The 17,749-nt window shown below is 43.4% G+C and overlaps 1 protein-coding gene across 5 annotated transcripts in view; it reads right to left on the bottom strand.

Annotated features, from left to right (window-relative positions):
• PPARGC1A (PPARG coactivator 1 alpha) overlaps positions 1-17,749 on the bottom strand; it is a 1,315,783-nt gene that overhangs the window by 62,764 nt on the left and 1,235,270 nt on the right. For all 5 annotated transcript variants that reach the window (XM_083161395.1, XM_083161397.1, XM_083161399.1 and 2 more), the window contains one exon: positions 16,048-16,227. In XM_083161395.1, coding sequence (XP_083017521.1) covers positions 16,048-16,227 — 180 coding nt within the window. The remainder of the gene's footprint in view (positions 1-16,047; positions 16,228-17,749) is intronic.

The following is a 17,749-nucleotide window of genomic DNA, read 5'->3' as shown; positions in this document are numbered from 1 at the left end:
CCGATGTTAATCAAAACAGATGTCATTATTTATTGGGCAGACAAGTTTCCATGTTGTGCAGTCCTAAGGTTTACCATGCTAAGGGATACATGTGTTATACATGTATAAAAAACACATGCCGTATGACCCTATATGTCATATAGCATCACACATAGGGGAACACGGCATCCATTGCTTCAAAACATTACCAGTTATCCAGGCTCAGGAGCCTGATTGGTTGTTACGACCAGCATCTCCACTTCTATAAACCAACACTTTAGTAAATATACGCTTAAATTATATAGAATAACTCAATCCCTCCTGTACATTATTACATATATTAGGATTCATTGTGAAGTCTAGTAGTCATGAGGAAGCAATTCTAACCACTACACCAGGCATGTCCAAACTGCGGCCCTCCAGCTGTTGTGAAACTACACATCCCAGCATGCCTTACCATTGTTTTAGCATTCCCTAATAGCAAAACTGTGGCAAGGAATGATGGGACTTGTAGTTTCACAACAGCTGGAGGGACATAGTTTGGACATGCCTGTACTACACCATCCATGCAGTTCACAAACAAACGTTTTCCTAACGATGGCTAAGGTTACGATATCAGAACCCCATATTTTAAGAAGTTGTCTATTACAGATCAAGAAACAATAACATGGATACATGTATGCTCCCGGCCTACGTGAGAAGGGTCCGTGACAGCAGCCCATCAGGCTGAGTGAGAATACAAAATTTGGCTGTGCATAGATCCTCCCAGGAAAGTACAGCTAAGTAGATACACATCTGTAACTTTAATTAAGAAGTACAGGGCCGGTGTGTTTTGATGACAGGTGCTGGCAGACCTGAGTGGCTCCAAAGCTCATGAGATTTTAATGACTTGCACCACTACAGGAGGCAAGCTCCTCTCTGCGGAAGCTAATAGAAACATAGGATGTTGATGACAGACAAATAGCAGCTGACCGTCTAATCGTCTAATCTCCCCCTTCTACTTATTGATAGTTTATTCTTAAAGCGACACTGCGAGGCTGATCAACTGGTTCTCTTTTTGTCCTTTAAATATAGTTGAGTAGACATTTTGCACAGGTTCCTTGTGCCCCTATTAAGCACTGCGCTTAACAGGGACAAATGGACAGATGTATTAAGCCTGGTAAAGTGATGATAAAGTTGAAGGTGATAACGCAGCAGCCAATCAACTCCTACTTGTCATTTTTGCAAACACAGATGATTGGCTGGTGCATTATTACCTTCCACTTTATCCCCGCTTTATAACTTTACCAGGCTTAATACATCTGCCCCACAGCACTGTAGGCTTCACTCTTGGACCATGCATGCACTTAAGTAAGGAGAACTCTTCGGGGGGAATACAATGGCACATTTTTCCACTGCAGGTAGGACACGATTCAGCGGATGCCCATTCATTTTTTCTTGTACCCTGCTGAGGTGGTGCGCAAAAATGCACAAAAAATTGTGCAGAAACAGCTGAATAGCGTCTGGTGGGCATGTGGAGAGGAGAAAACACCCGAATACCACCCTGTTGATGGGGGTAGGTTAGCGGTAAGATTGCGCTGTGGACAGTTAATGGGTCTTTAAGCTGCAAAAGTGTGAGGTAAACTACCAATACCTTTTGTGATGATGAGCAGAGGGGGGTTTTATACCTTGCGGTGTCACTCTGCGTAGAGTGACACCGCAGGGTGTAAACCCCCCCCCCCCTCCGCTCACCACCCTGTTGATGTCTTTGGTAATCTGAATCATCACAGTGCCAGCCAATGGAAGCTGCAGCACGGTTCAAAATTCAAATAGTGAAGAAACTCCAACTGCCATTCCAAACTGACTCACCAGCAGTTGCTTTTCCTCTCATATTTGAATCTTGAACTGTGCTGCAGCCACAACTTTGGAGCCACGATTGGTCCAGACATGCTCAATGTTGAGTTTTGTGGCATTGTGCAATTCTTCTCACCATGCCCCTGGACTGCCCACTTTAATGCGGAAGATTAGTGAAGCTAGGTTACTCTCCAAGAGAGCAGAAAACTCCCCTGAAATTCAGGAGTCTCCGGCAAGCAGTTCACTAGACTATCAAAAACAAACAAAAACACGCCAAACATTTACCACCAAGTCCTAGAATATCTGGGCTAAATCTGATGACAAACGAGAACATGTTCTGATGACAAATGAAAGTGATCAAGTGGTCGCTGCCCAGCTATGATTTCCGCTTGTTACATTTTTTTTTTTTTTTTAGACAAAACTCTACTTTAACCATTACAATTTACTACAAGCCAGAATGTATCTCAGTACTTGTGGCACGTTGACAACACACAATTTCATGCTCGTTGAGCTGATCTGTGTTCTATATTCACTGACAGCATTATGACGGCTTACCATTAGGACTATAAAACTGCATATAGTTAGGCAAAATAGCTTCGGCGGTGGTAATTTACAGCCTGCCTGCCTGAGACGCCTGTGAAGTCCAAATGCCACCTTAAGAAATGAGCGCCTCTCTAAAAACAGATGTGCACCGCGTCTGTGACCAGAATGGATTTACAGTGACCTATATGAAAGTCGGCTATTGCATTTTTAAATACTCCTACCAGTTATCTCTGTCTGTGTGGCAGCTGACTCTGGCTTGTACTTAGAGGTGTGACAGTGCAAAGTACATCATGTACTGAGGGGGCCCTGGCATATGATTCTCAGTTAACGCATTTGGCCAGTTGATTTTCCAGATCGGGCAAGAGACGGAAAAAAAAAAAAGTTTTAAAAGAGAGATAAATTTACAATTGCAATCCCGTGCTGGCTCTTACGTAATGAGCCGAGAGTGCATTAAACCTTATCCGTAACATGTAAAGTGTTGGCAAGCATCATGGAATGCCTGTATGACGGGGCTGAAATGAAATGTCATTTGCAGTGCCGGGATCATGTGACTGTGTGTGGCACCGAGCCACGCAAGCCATCATGCAATATGAGCTGTCAAAGTAATTTTCTTTTTCTTTCTCATACTAATATGTACATTTTTTGTCCTCCTAATTTTTCAGCGCTCACTTCGATCAAGGACATACGGAAAGGTTGCAGTCAATGTCAAAAGTTATTGGTTTAAGACAATTAGCAAGAGAAGGAGACATTTAAAGATTGCAGAGCCAGGACACAGGGAAAGGACAGAAGCACAAGGAGGCTTTTCAGCCCCCCTGTGCAGGGCCGCACTGAGTGCATTTATCTGATGTCGCTAGTTAGATTCTGAGAACTGATGCTTTACCATGCATATTCCCTTAAAGAGACATTACCGCAAGGCAATAAATGGAGGAAATGGGCGAGTGCAAAAAGTACATGTTAACAAGTCTAAGGGGTATATTCAATCGATGCCGGATCCATTCCGATGTACTTTTGCCGGAATGGATCCGGCATCTATTATTCAATCAGCTGGCAAATCCGGATGTCGGATTTGGCTGCTGATTGATGCTCACCCGGCCGGTACGGAGACCGGTGAGCGCAGCGACGTGAGGCGGTGGGAGGCAGCAGGAGGCTGGACAGGGCCAGATGAGCTGCTCTCACATGGCCCGGTGGCAATCAGAGTCTACAAATTTTCTTCTAAAAGGTGCTAAGTAAATAAGAAGTAGAGAGGTGAGTGCGGCTGGCTAGGTACAGGCAGCAACGGGAGGGGGCGGTGGCGGGAGGGTGCGCGTGGCGGCAGACAGGAGATGGTGCCATGTAAGCTGCTGCTGCTCACCTGGCGCCATCCTTCCTGTCTCAATTCAGCATTTTTTCAGATTGAGATTGCTGGAAACATGGCCACATCCTTTCGGTTTTGGCTGTGTTTCCGGCAAAAGCAAGCGGCAAGCGGAACATTTCAACTTGCCAAAGAAAACAGCTAGGATTGAATAGATCGGGACCCCTTACGGTCTATTCAACTGAAAACAGTCATCTTTTCGGCAAGACGGCAGTTTCGACATCAATTGAATATATATCTCAGGGGTAACTTACTAAGATGGGAGTTCTACTGAAGATGGGATATTCCCATAGCAACCAATCAGAGTCTATCAATTTTCTTCTAAAAGGTGCTAAGTAAATAAGAAGTAGAATCGAGTTGGTAGGTATGGACAACATCCCGTCTTCACTCCCACCTTAGTAAATTTATCCCTAAGCTTAGTAACTTATTATAAAAGAAACATTTGTAATTCATCACGAGCGCACGTTTTATATCCAACATATCTGTAAGAATGCATAAATAAACAACACATAATTATGCTTCAAAAGGAAATATCTATAAGACGCTATGATGTGCAGGATCCATAGATAGATGAAAGACATTGTTTTGTGTTAGTCTGACTTAACGAAGTTCTGTTAATTACAATTACAGGTGTCCCAATAGGATATGGTACCAGTCACAAAGTTGACAGTCTGTTAAGTTGCATCACTGGCACTTCCCCAGCGTGGAACTCATCAGATCACACACTGCAAGTCAGCAAAACTCTCACCTGCGCTCTGTCTGATCAGTGTTGTAACAAGACAACCGCTGCATAGGAGTGACAGACAGCATGGTGGGGACACGGAATGCAGTCAGCATCCTGGTGGTCGGGATACCAAGGTTCAGTATTCCGACACCGGCATTATGAAGACCGATGCCAGAACATCGAATGGATCAGGATACGGATACCGGAGAAAAACAGCCTGGGTTAGGCTGCGGGGTGGGGAAGGTTGGAGTTAGGCTGCAGGGAGGTGCAGGGGTGTGTGTGTGTGGGGGGGGATGGGGGGGGGGGGGGGGTAGGTTAAGGCCCCTAGAAGGGGGGGGGGGTAGGTCTAGGCTGCAGGCAGGGGGGGGGGTACGGTTTGGCTGCTGGAAGGAACGGTTAGGGTTAAGAGGAGGAGGGTAAGTATACTTACCTGATCCCTGTCAGGATTCCCTTTTTCAGATTGCCGGCATCTGTATTCCGATTGCCAGCATGCTGACTAAATTTCTTGTTTCCATGTATTTGCAGTGATAATTTATTTTCACTTAGAACAATATACAAGATAAATGTGCCTATGCCATCAATTCCAAATGCAATTTGACCTTGGCTTGCGCAAATTCTTACGTTACTGATCATCTTATGGCAAATAATGGATTTTCAAACTTTTTTGTTGTCATTTTTGTGTGTTTAACTGAAGATTACTAATAAAACATTCCACCACTCACGCACACACTACTAGCCCAACATAAGGACCATGATCACATGGGCAAACTGTATTCTCTACTGCTAGAAGTCCCACAACAACTTGCTGATAGTCATACTAGTGACTGCAGTAGATCACGGTCTATGCTCACAATATACCTTGGTGGGGTCCTTGTTGCAGGCCTGCATAGCACAATGTCCTCAGTAACGTTACAAGACATTTCATACTATCTGAATTTCAAATAGCTAATTGTGTGATACCGTATTCTGGTTTATATGATGTGGGATGAAGTCTAAATACAGGCCGTCCCTAAACTAACTTCTAAGACTGCAAAACTTCCTCAAAGTCATATAAGTATAACTAATTCAACATTTATTGCTTATCCATCGACTATACATTCTACACAGGAATATGCCACCTGATAAATTTACTAGGAAGTAGAGATGTCACTGAAGCATGAGGCACAACAATGAGGCAAGAGAATGCGGCCTATATAATCACTACTAATCAGAGACAACCCTGAGGCGTGAGGCACAACATAGAGGCAAAGCCTTTGAATCCATAGGTATCAGAGAGATAACTGAAGTATAAGACTGAGGCATTACAAAATAGATACATTCAGAGTCAAAGGCATCACTGAGGCACAAGGCATAACACTGAGGCTTGCACGTGCAACGTTTCTATTCAGTAGTAGTCAGAAACATCACTGAGGCACGAGGCACAAGTCAGAAAGATAGCTGAGGTAACAGGCACACCATTGAAGCAAGTGACTGCAGCCTATGAATTAATTAGGAATCAGAACTATCAGTGAGTACAATTTATCTATTGACTAGGAGCCAATGTAATGTTTTAGAAAGTCAGTACTGAAGATCTCTGAACCTTATTCCCAATTCATAGGAGGATGAGGTTAGAGGAACATCCGGACCACTGAAATCACATTGTATCTGCAGCCATGTTGAAGTATTTATGTGAAGTCTGACAATCACGGGATGTCAGCTGCCCGCCACTTCCTGCCGAAGGGCCACTCATATCTAAGGTTACCTGAGAGAAATTTAGATGTTCGTGGGCCTTCCACATCATTCGATGGTCGGCGACCATCGATGGATATGGGCGTTCCCCCACAGCCTGCAGATGGATATTTATGTTAAACATCCTTTTGCAGCCCCTGCAAATGTACGCAGCGTGGAAGGGGGGGGGGGGGGGGGTGTACCAGAATTTGGTGGGCAGCGTCTTGTGGTCTCGCAAGGCTGCAAATTTGCAGCCTTGCAAATAAACCAGAATAAGCCCCATAATGTAGCATAGTAACAAGTAGGAGCATGGCATGAAGCCTGTCTGGGAGTAAATGTACTCTGAGCAGCCAATCATGCCCTGTCTTGTTTATTCACCGCAGCTGCAGATATGATATTACATTGTGCATATAATGTCAGTTTTGTAAAGCACAGATAAGCTTTAGTGTTTTATAATATTATCTTACACATTAAACACACCGTTATTAAGTGACCAGCAAGATAACCTCTTTTAACAACTCAACAATTGACAGGATATGTCTAGCACTAACGTAAGAGCACCAAGCGATCTACAATCTTAAACAAGCGGACTTAAGGTGATTTAGGGGTTGACTTTTAAAGTGCAACTTCAGGGTTGGACTTTCAGTATGTAAATATCACTTGGTTTCGCAGGTTCCTTGACGCCGAGAACGTTCTTTATATCACTTAATACAAAAGCCTTTGTGGGCTCAGTGGCTGGCTTTGTTCGCCACAGGTTCTATTCTCCCTCTATGGGGGTCCATGACCCCCACGAGGGAGAATAGCCCCTGTTGGTCCATTTTACAAATGTTGGGCAGTTGGTCAGTAGGGGTTTATGCTGGAGTATACTGGAGTATACTGGGGTATACTGGCTCCCGACTGTCTGCGAGTCATCCGGCACCCATATAAACAGCACACCTTGTGTATCCCCTCAATATGAGTGATACGTCTGAACCGCAATTAAATATTGAGTTGAAGTTAAAGCGACAAAAAGAAAACAAGGTATCTTCATGTATAAAAAAATATAAACAGTTAAGTAGCTTTTAAACGTGCGTCTGATTCTCCTGATTGTCCATCTAGAAATTATTATCTCTTTTTTCAAAATCTCTTTGGAGGGGAGACCAATATGACTACTAGTCATACTCTACATACATGGGCTCACGGCTGTTAGAATGTAAAGTGGGCTAATGAGTTACTAGAGAGTAGACTGAGGTCAGTGGTTGCTGCAAAGCAATGCACTGTGCACTGTAACTGTGGTTGCCATGGTATTCATATTACACTGTGCTACACTGCATAATAAAAAATAATTTGTAACAGCCTGAAGAAACAAACCAAAGAAAACATTGTTATGGCCAAACTATTTCACACATGCAGCAGGATGTATCAACGGTAAAATGCGTTGGTAGGCTTGATCGCTTTCCTCTTATGTTTCAAACTCCAGGAAAGTCAAACTTTCTCATGTTTGTACCTGATAATTCTATAGGATTCTTTCCGCATAATTCCCAATGAGGTATCCCTCCCAGACACTGGGGGGGAGATCCACTAGGATCCTTTCCAGTGTCCCCCAATGGCCACACATGTGCAGAAGGACTCCTGGATCATAAACTCAGAAGTACTCTCACTGTAATTACTAAATAGCGCTGTGCATGTGATCAGAAACGGGATATATTGTAGCCAAAATATGATGATTGATACATCCGGCTCTTATACCAACCACACAGATAGTCAGTCTGAGTGCATGAAATGTTGTTCTCACCATAGATTCATAGCTCAGTGCTGCTCACCGAAATGCCATTACTGTCTGTCCCTAGACTATTGCTCCCTGCCCAATCCGGGATAAGGATCTGCGCACGTATACACACATGCATGGTCCCTGCTTCAGTTAAGCTTACAATCTATATTTCCTATCATAAGGGCACGCACACACACACACACTACAATTATTTCTTTTTTTTTATAAATAAGAATTTACATAATGTAAACGATGTCCAAAACTATGTGCACATGCTTTGAGCCTAATTTTTATTTGCATGCAATGGCCAACGAGCGATTATCCTCAAACTATGCACGTGTTGCACATGTGCGATGATTGATGTCCTCAAAACATGCAGGTACATTTGGATATATATCCAAATGATCTGCATGGCCCCAGTGATGTCACTGAATTATATCAGCGTTCGATATCATTCCGTGTATACCTGCGGCCTATATGGTTTAACTATGGTTATCTATGTTGGCCGTGACCCCGTTGCGTAGTGAGTATGGGCCTTTAACTGGGCTATTCCCACGGGTGCTGGACGGGGTGACGGACGGGGTCCGACAGTCGGGATCCAATCCAATCTGCTATTTTCCCTGGTGGGGGTCCACGACCCCCATAGAGGGAGAATAGAATAGGTGGCTCGTGTAGCGAGCCACCGTGCCCGCAGCGTGGCAAGTGCAGCGAGCCCGCAAGGGGCTTAGTTGCGCTCACCATGCTGTCTGGGTTTGGGCAGTCGGGATCCCGACGTTGGGATAATGACTGTCGGACCCCTATACCACACCCATTACCACAATGACAGCTCCCACTAGTGTATGTTTAAAGGCTTCTACAGAAACACCAACTTTCTACCACTGCAGAAAGCAGTTAGAGCAAGGGTAAGCAATAAGTGTCTCTCTAGCTGTTGATGAACTACACATCTCAGCATGCCTTGCTTTTGTATTGCTATGGGTAAGGCAAATGTGGGAGATGCATGGGGTAATGCCAAGTGAATTACGTCATCCCTTCCCCCCTGCTTTAAAGTAGAATGGTCTGGTCCATGAGGTTGGTCTGCTGTCATGAGGTTCAAGAAAGCTTCTGTAATTCTGGAGGCATCTGGAGATTCATGGTGAGCAGGTATGTATGGGTTGTACCAACAGTAGTCTACTGGGATCCATCATACAACACTTCAAGGGTGATTTGAAAAGTGTACAATGTGCGTATATCATTTGCTCATGACGGCTTTGTAGAGAGCTTCATATTACACGAGGCTCTTCTGCAGCAGGGCATCCTCTCGTGGACAGAGCACAGCCATTCTCTATATAAAAATGCACCATGCAAAAAAAAACAAGAGTTCATTTAGTGTGCTGAGATTGCCTAAATTAGACTATTCCTCTGCAAGTTGGGGATCAGGCTTCGGCCTAGTACTTTCAGCACAGTACCTTTAGTACTGGCTAGACACTCTTACGGAAGAGAACATTGCTACTCAGGGGTAGATTTATTAAGCTCAGTGAAGTGATAAAGTGTCTGCTTTTTATTATGGGCCAATCAAATCCTACATGTCATTTTTCAAACCAAGCCTGTAACTTCACCGGTAGGAGCTGATTGGCCGGTGATAAAAACCAGACACTTTATCACTTCACCGAGCTTAATAAATCTGCCCCTCAGTTTTTTTCAATGTCATTAGAGAAACAGCACTGATACAGTATGCCTTAAGATATAGGCCTACATGAGAATTAAATTGAGCAGTAATTTATGGGGCCTACACACGGGGAGTCTTCGGGGCACTTTCGAAGCGATCTAACTAGATCACTTCGAAAAATGCCCTGAAGTCGCTTCGTGTGTCGCCATCGCCCGGCAATTAATATCCAGCATGCTGGATAAATCCAGTAAAACCAACGGGCAGATAATTTGCTGTGTGCTGAGAGTGATCTTGCTGATCGTTCCAAGCGATCTAGCATTGCTCAGAACACTCAGCAAGTCTCCGGTGTGTAGGCCCCTTTAGAAGTAAAAGGAAAGTGGCCCTTGAGTGGTATCAGAGAGAATTAATACACTGTGCGCCCACCATGTACATTTAGTTGGCCCCAGGATAGCTGCAAAAAAAAAAACATTTTTCCATGAGCAGTTTACAAAAATGGAATATGAGTGTGCAACTGCGTACACACGAAATGTAGCCCTATGTAGACTTTCATAAACGACATCAATAACTATATTGTTTAATGTTCATTTAAAACAAAATATATCATTATGGAGGGGATTGCAACATTATTACCAATAACACAAGTACCAATAATCACTCAGCACCAGTGGTGGTTTTTACCTATTAGCTGCAGGGTTGCAGTCGTTCCCCCCCCCCCCCCCCCCCCCATCCCCCAGGTAAAATCCGTCACTGTAGTGAAGCCAGATGCAGGCTGTAAGGCTGCACTGGCTTCACTATGACTGACTGTGACTTTCTATTGGAAGTCCGACCTGCCAGTCACCAAGGCAGTCCCATTGGGAGGTATTCCCCCCTCCGGGATGCCTCTCTATGGGCTGCCCTGTACAGGCACTGGGACCGTGATTTCCCTTCTATGTTGCTGAAACAGCCCATAGAAGCTGGCCGCATGCGCAGTACATTGGTCGGTACCCCGCATGCACCAGTCCCGGCGGCTGTCATCATAGTACAGGCGCCGGAAACACAAAGGGGCCAGGAGGAGCGGCGGGGACAGGGGGGATGTCGGCATCATAACCAGCGGCATCCCTCCTGCACAAAGGTACCAGCCGCCACTGCTCAGCACTATAGCTTGCTGATTAGGAATATGCAGTTTATTATAAAGAACTGCATTGAATCTATAGGGACCCATCAAATGATACATTTAGCCACAATCTGCCTTACATGATGTCTCCTTGAACTCCGATCCCGAGGCAATGGCAGTGAAATAAAAACTAGGGGGAAAAATTCCAGCTGAGAAAATTCTACATAGGTTCAGAATGACTGAAAACCCATTAACACCAGTCACAAGACCAGCAGAGACAACATTGGTACTTGTTTAAAAGTGAGGCCAAGTCATTTTACGCAAGATCTGGTCATTCATTAATCGGTCTTACAATGAATAACTTGCAGTAGTAAGGAAGCTGGCAGGTCTACTGAATGCTTGTAATCTGCCTCTCTACAAACTGATAAAGTCGTAGAAATCATGTCAATGCCACAGCACTAAACTATGTGACGTTTGTGGAAATCCATTCATTTTTGCAGATCTATCCTTTGCCAAGAATGACAAACTCGTTGCTTTTTTTCCCCAGCTGATTCATTCCCTCCCGTCTCTCCGAGCACCCGAGAAGAAGCAGCTGCAATCATATTTGGCCATTTCAATCATCGGTAAAACAATTTGAGTAACCCCTCCCTCCTCCTATATACGTTAGAAATTTCATGAGCTCGGAATTATCGTTCAGTTATGTAAATGTCCTATGCCTGAGACCCAGCTACTGTGAAAGGCTCAGCGTCTCTCAATAGCTGAGCAATGGATGTAAAGCGTTGGATTTAGATTGCATTCCTAAGTGAGAATACTTGTGAGTAATGTTGACTCAGCACCCTGTGGAGAGACTGATTAGCGGGTGACACCTGCTGGTTGACAAAATAACAATGCTACAGGCACTTTTATTTTGGGGAAGGCCAAATCCTTCCCGGCCAAGGGACATTGTTATTTTATTTTTTTAACCCTTTCCGCGCCAGCAAAAAAAGTATTTAAATGGCATCAACTAAACGTGCCCTTTTCCGATGTATGATAATGAGTACGTTATGTTTAAAAGCCTTAAGCTCCGAATACATCACTAAGAAAATAATTTCATTAGGATTAATTGTATTATGCTAATAGCATAAGACCTTATTAATTAATATTACTTCTAAAAGGCACAGTACCGATTTCTGTAGCAACAGAACCCAATTGTGCTTAGTAAAAGAGAACGATTAAGTCATTAAAGTCCAGATTTATCAAGTGATTAAATGGATAGTGATAAACAGCCAGCCAATCAGATCCTACCTGTCATGTTACAAGCTAGGTTTGAAAAACATCAGGTAGGAGCTGATTGGCTGGTTGTTTATCACTCTCCATTTTATCACTTTTTGAAGTTTGATACATCTGGCTCTTAGTGAATCAGCAATACTAACTTACTAAGCTCCAATATGGTGAAGTCGGGCAGTCATTACTTCAACCTAGCTAGTTATATAATATTATAATGATGGTGGATAACTTATCAATACACAGAACATAATTAGTTTTGAAAGGAGCAGCAGAAAATGATTTGGGAAGTTCTACTATGACTTTCCGAGAGTTGCAAACGGGAATTGCCATATGGGTCTTACACGTACACTTTGCAAGCTTTCAAGCTTTATCCCAATAGAAAAAAAAATGCCATTAACGAAGTCTATATAGGTTCTCTGAGAAGCCGATGGCTGCAAAAAAAGCCGCTTAGTCTACACCTTGCCACAGTCTGCCAGCTGGAGCGTTGTGCTGTAGTCTGATTTATTGTGTTGGGGGGGAGCAGAAAATACAAGTGAACTTTTTTTTTTTAATGGTGTCCGTCTGTTCGCGGTGTCCGTCCGGTACAGTGCCATTGTTTTAGTATACCATGCCAATAAAGACTATCATTTGAAATTTTCCGTATAAAAAAAAATATTACGGAAGTGAATGTATCCCAAAGATTCCCAGGCTCATCCCCAGAGCGGAAATGCGATCAATTCGGAAGGCACGTCATTGACACAGAGCTGATTGTGGCAATCTGGCATTACATATAGACTCGCACAAAAGCTCAAGTCAAATGTGTTGTGATGCAAAGTTCTGAAAAAGTTGGTGCCAGTTCTTCCTCAGCTCCTTACACCAAGTATGCAACAAAGATAGCCTTTGTGTAGCAGGCTCCCTAGCAATTGCAGAGACAATACACCTGTTGTCATACCTGTGTATCTGAGCCTTGTGACTTTATTACTTTTTTTATTATTATTATTATTACTCCTGACATGCAATCGGCCATGGCAACAACCCTCACTCCCTCAAAAATGTATTTAATCCCCTACTCTGTGGAAATAACAGCCTGCCACTAACTACATCAGGAGTCACATAGGCTAGGCAGGCAGACACGGGCCAGTCTGTGTCACTGCATGTCGCATAGTAGTCTGTGTATGTGATCTTGCCTAATGACAATGTAAAGCGGAATGCGCAGTTTATGCCCAGTGAAATAATTGCCTTGGCTTTAAACAGCAGGCTCAAAGATTACAAGAAACACAAAAGAAAAGACATACAAGTTATAACATGAAACTTGTACCCCATACGCCCACCCCTTTTCGGAATACCCTCCGACCTTAACCCATTGCACTAGAAACTATGCCCTCCCATCACCCCCCTAAAACTGAAAATAAGAAATGCTATTGGCACCCTTTTAATGATATACCAGAGTTGAAACACACATTAATTGTGCTTTTATTAGTAATTTGCTGCATAGGAGCTAACTAGGCCTTATAAGGTAGAGCCTCTGAGATCTATAAAGAGTTACCGCCAGATCTGACACCCGTATAAAATGTAGAGTATGTGATTATTTGGCTCTTGTGTTCTGTCTAGTCCTTTAATATGTATTAGCTGTACCTAATATGCCAACATAAAGCTATTTTAATAGCCAGATTGTTTATGTGTAACAGAGCATAGGGGCTACATGTGTGGGACTGGGTCTTTGGTGGAAGTAGGCAGATTGAAAGAAAATCTGTATATTTCTGTGTTTGTGCCACATGAACTGTACTTAGGGGAAGATGTATCAAACCTTGGTGAGAGGTAAAGTGGAGAAAGTAAGACACCAATCAGTTCCTGATAATTATCAAATACAGGGGGATATGCACTAAAGGAAAAAATGTGGTAAAAACCCTGTTATCAGGGTTTTTACCGCATTTCCCTATGTACTAAAACCCAATTGTCGGGTTTTCGCAGTATAGAGTAACGCCAGAAAAAGCTGCCGATACTCTATAGAAGCCTATGGGCTTCTCTCCGTTGCGGTGTTTGATCGATCCGACACGGATCCCTCCCGGCATGCCCTGCGGTCTGCGCCGTCACTCTGCGCATGCGTCCAGTGCCAGAGCCGCTTCGCAAAGGACAGCTCTTTTCAGAAGTGCTTTTATTTGCGTTAATTAATCGCATATGTCAGTGCAAATGCCGGAAATAAGGCGCAGTGGATGTTAGTGCATCTCCCCCACTGCCTGTAACACTGCAGTCAGAAGCTGACTGTTTATTACTTTAACTCTCTCCATATTATCTCTCCCCATGGTTTAATATATGTCCTACTTAGTTTGTCGCCAGCTCAACAGGAATTTACTAGGCCATCTTGCCTTCCCTGTAAGTCACGTACATCTTAGGCCACCGCCATGCCGAAAAGCGTCACAAACTCTGTCATGCTGATATTTCGGGAATATCTGAGATCTGTAATACTGCGCACTCAGGGACAATCAGAAAAAAAAAGAGAAAAGAAAAAAAAGCCACCATCTCTTGTTCAATTAAAGTTTTTCCATCAACTAACTGTAACATAATAAGGCACGTGGCTAGGTCTCTTTCCTCGTGTTCTCAGTTTTTTTTTATGCCAGTGTAACGTTACACTGACAAAAGGAAGCACTGGCGAAGTTCAAGGGCAGCAATTGATGCAGCTGTCTTCCGAGGCATTCCACTTTAGACATCAAAGTACTCCTTATTTGTCACTGTCTCCGAAGAGGATATTCCTCCCCTCGTCTTGTGAACTTGGGACATGAATCAATAAAGGCAATTTCTTATATGGGTCTATGGGACTGTGCATACAGTGTTTGGTGACTACCACACTCTTGGTTCACTCTGTTATTTCCTAGCAATGTTTTACATAGTAACTGTCATCCGCAAAGAGGAGGCCATTTTGTCAAATCAATATTCAGAATATTTTGTCCCTAGGAACCAACAACATCACAGGTGCATGAGACGCACACACACAAACAGGGCAGCCGAGAGGGGGGGTGGGTACTAATTACCCGGGCCGAGGCTTTCTGCAGGGGCCCTCGTCCGACCCCTCCATTCCCCTTCCGTCCCTCCCAGGTAGCAAAAGCAGAACACACTTGTACAGCATGTGCTGTGCTGACGGCAGGCTCAGCATGAGCGTCTCACTGACAGTGTGAGAGGTCATGCCGAGCCTGCTGTCAGCACAGCACATGCTGTAGGTGTGTGCTGCTGCTGAGATTACAGTTTTTAGAGTTTTCTTTCACCCGCCTCTAAACATTTTGGGGGCATGGCTTAAGTGCGGGAGGTGCCCGCACTTAGGCCATGCCCCCAAAATTTTACCGGGGCCCGCCATTCCTCTCGGCTGCCCTGCACACAAACACACAGACGGCAGACACTTTATGGATGGCAGTGTATACAGGCGCTCCAATTATCTTACAGTAGCTCATTCACTTTTCCTTGATGGCTGGTTGGCTGCACTCTCATGCAGTCTATGGACTGCTTTATAGGCATAAGAGGAAGCCATTTTGTCGGAGGAACCCAATATTTAGTATTTAAACTCATAAGGTACTTGTGACAACAACAGTTATTAATGAATGGATTGGTTAATTATTGGTTGAGTCACCAATATACAACTACACCGTGTGTAGATGACAAGTTCCGCTCATACGTTCTTCACTGACTTCACTAGGACTTCATTTGAAATGTTGGCCGGTGGATTGCCTTTCATCCTAATGGTTTGCATATTTTTATTTTTAAATCCTACATTTAATCTCCTTAGTCTTACAAGGCCTACCCAGAAAAAAAACAGCAGCCAGAGGGAGTGTTTCCATCCTTATAACTTCCCAACTTGTCTAAAACAGTTCTCCTTCCGCAACTCCAGCGACACATCGCAAATACTTCCCAACCACTAATGAAACTTTAGGCATAGTTTGCAAATGAAGTATTGATTACCTCCAAAATGATTACCCAATACCCAAATAAAAGGTTATGCTGCAAATGTCTGTTAGATCTAGCACCGCTTGCAGTATATCTCATTCTAGACACTTCAAAAATACATCATGGGTTCAATAAAGAAATGTAATTAAAGAAAACAAAAATTATGAAAGGGTCATGAAATTGGACCTCAGGGTCCAATGTGATTTTTTTTTTTAAAGAACAAGGTTGTAAACAAATACCATACCTCAAATATGTTGGATGACTCGTTGCTGTATTGACTGGAAATGTTTTCTGATTGGTCACTGTACCACTTTAATCCACCCAGAAAGCTATCTGCATCCAAATCATTCACATCAAGTTCAGAAAGATCCAGCTCCGGAAGATCTGGGCAAAGAGGCTGGTCTTCTCCAACCAGAGCAGCGCACTGCAATAAAACAAAGCGTATGACATCACATGAAAACCTCCAGCAACACCACCGTCATTAACAATTGACATACGATCGGCATTTGGAACCATGTGATCAGCTATTTTTACTCTACGGCCAGCAAGGTTGCACTACGCTTCGCTTAAAAAGTTTGGAAGCCTTCCAGATTAAGCAATCTTTAAACCATACCTATGCCCATCATAATGTCTCTCCAGGATATGGCCCGTTGCCACATTCCGTAAAGGCACAATCAAGGGTCAGCGGTTAGACTATTGCTGTTATATTTTAATTCTTGTTAAGACGTTATTGGCCAATGAAAACATTTTCATAGTTTAAAAAAAAAAAAACTTGAAAGTATAAAGCAGCGGTATGCTGTGATGTCACTGAACTTTATTTTATGGACCAATGTTGTTAACATAAATACTACCACCAATGTATACATGTGAAGTGCAAATGAGTTTTAGCAAATGTCTAAAAATATACATGCAACAATTGCCTTTCCTAACTGTATAGGGCACATATAGACAAATATGGGCATATGCATCAAAGCCTGAACTACCAACTAATCAGCTCCTAACTGCCTGGGCACAGGCTGTGATTGCAAAATTACAGTTAGGAGCTGATTGGTTGGCACTTTGTCTCTCTCCTAAGGCCAGATGTACTAAGCTTGAAAAAAGTGATACAATTGAGAGTGCCAACCCATCAGCCCCTAACTGTCACATCACAGGCTGTGTCAGTTAGGGGCTGATTGGTGGTTTATCACTCTCCACATTATCCGTTTTCACGGCTCAGAACATCTCGCTCCCCTAGTGTTGATGCATATGCTTCATTGAGTAGGATCACTAAGGACGCTGCAGAATATAAACTATACATTTATATGGCTTTTAAAGCACTGACAATGGCTAATGAAGTTGGTTGCCATAAAGAAAAAAAGTTTTGTCAAGGATGCTTGCAAATGATGCTAACCATACCAAATGCAGGACAAATCTGTTATCTATGGCCTGTGGATCTGACCTGACTGTGTGTCCAGGCCTCGCTCCTCTAACTATCCTCCCCTGCGGCCACTTGTCCATACATCTGCAACAGATGCTTATCCAATCTCATACTTGATTCCAGCACCATCATACCATCCAATCAAAATAAAACCTAAAGATCAAAATTAACATCCCTTACTTGGTAAGATCCATAGGTGGCCCACTAGGATTTATGAAAGATAATACGTTATTTCAACTGCACAAAAAATAAATATGGATTATTCCTCATTATTAGACTTGACAGGACATAAATTGACCACTAGTGGTCTGGTGCTAGGAGATGAAGGAGAAGGTTAAGTGTCAGGTGTCATCGGTGGACATTAATATCTGCCTGTCATCTTCAGTGACCCAAGTCTTCTCCGATATCAAAGAGGGTTAATGGAACCTATGAGGGCTTTTTTGCAATTAAAAACAGCGTCCATAAACTAGCAGAATGCAGGCAGAGTGAGAGAGCAGAGGATGGAAAACTTGTTGCAATGTGTCCTGTA

The sequence above is a fragment of the Crinia signifera genome, chromosome 1, assembly GCF_055691185.1.
Source record: "Crinia signifera chromosome 1, ASM5569118v1, whole genome shotgun sequence".
NCBI classification, from domain to species: Eukaryota; Metazoa; Chordata; class Amphibia; order Anura; family Myobatrachidae; genus Crinia; species Crinia signifera.
Note: the sequence above shows the minus strand (reverse complement) of the source record. Positions and strands in the feature narration are given on the sequence as shown.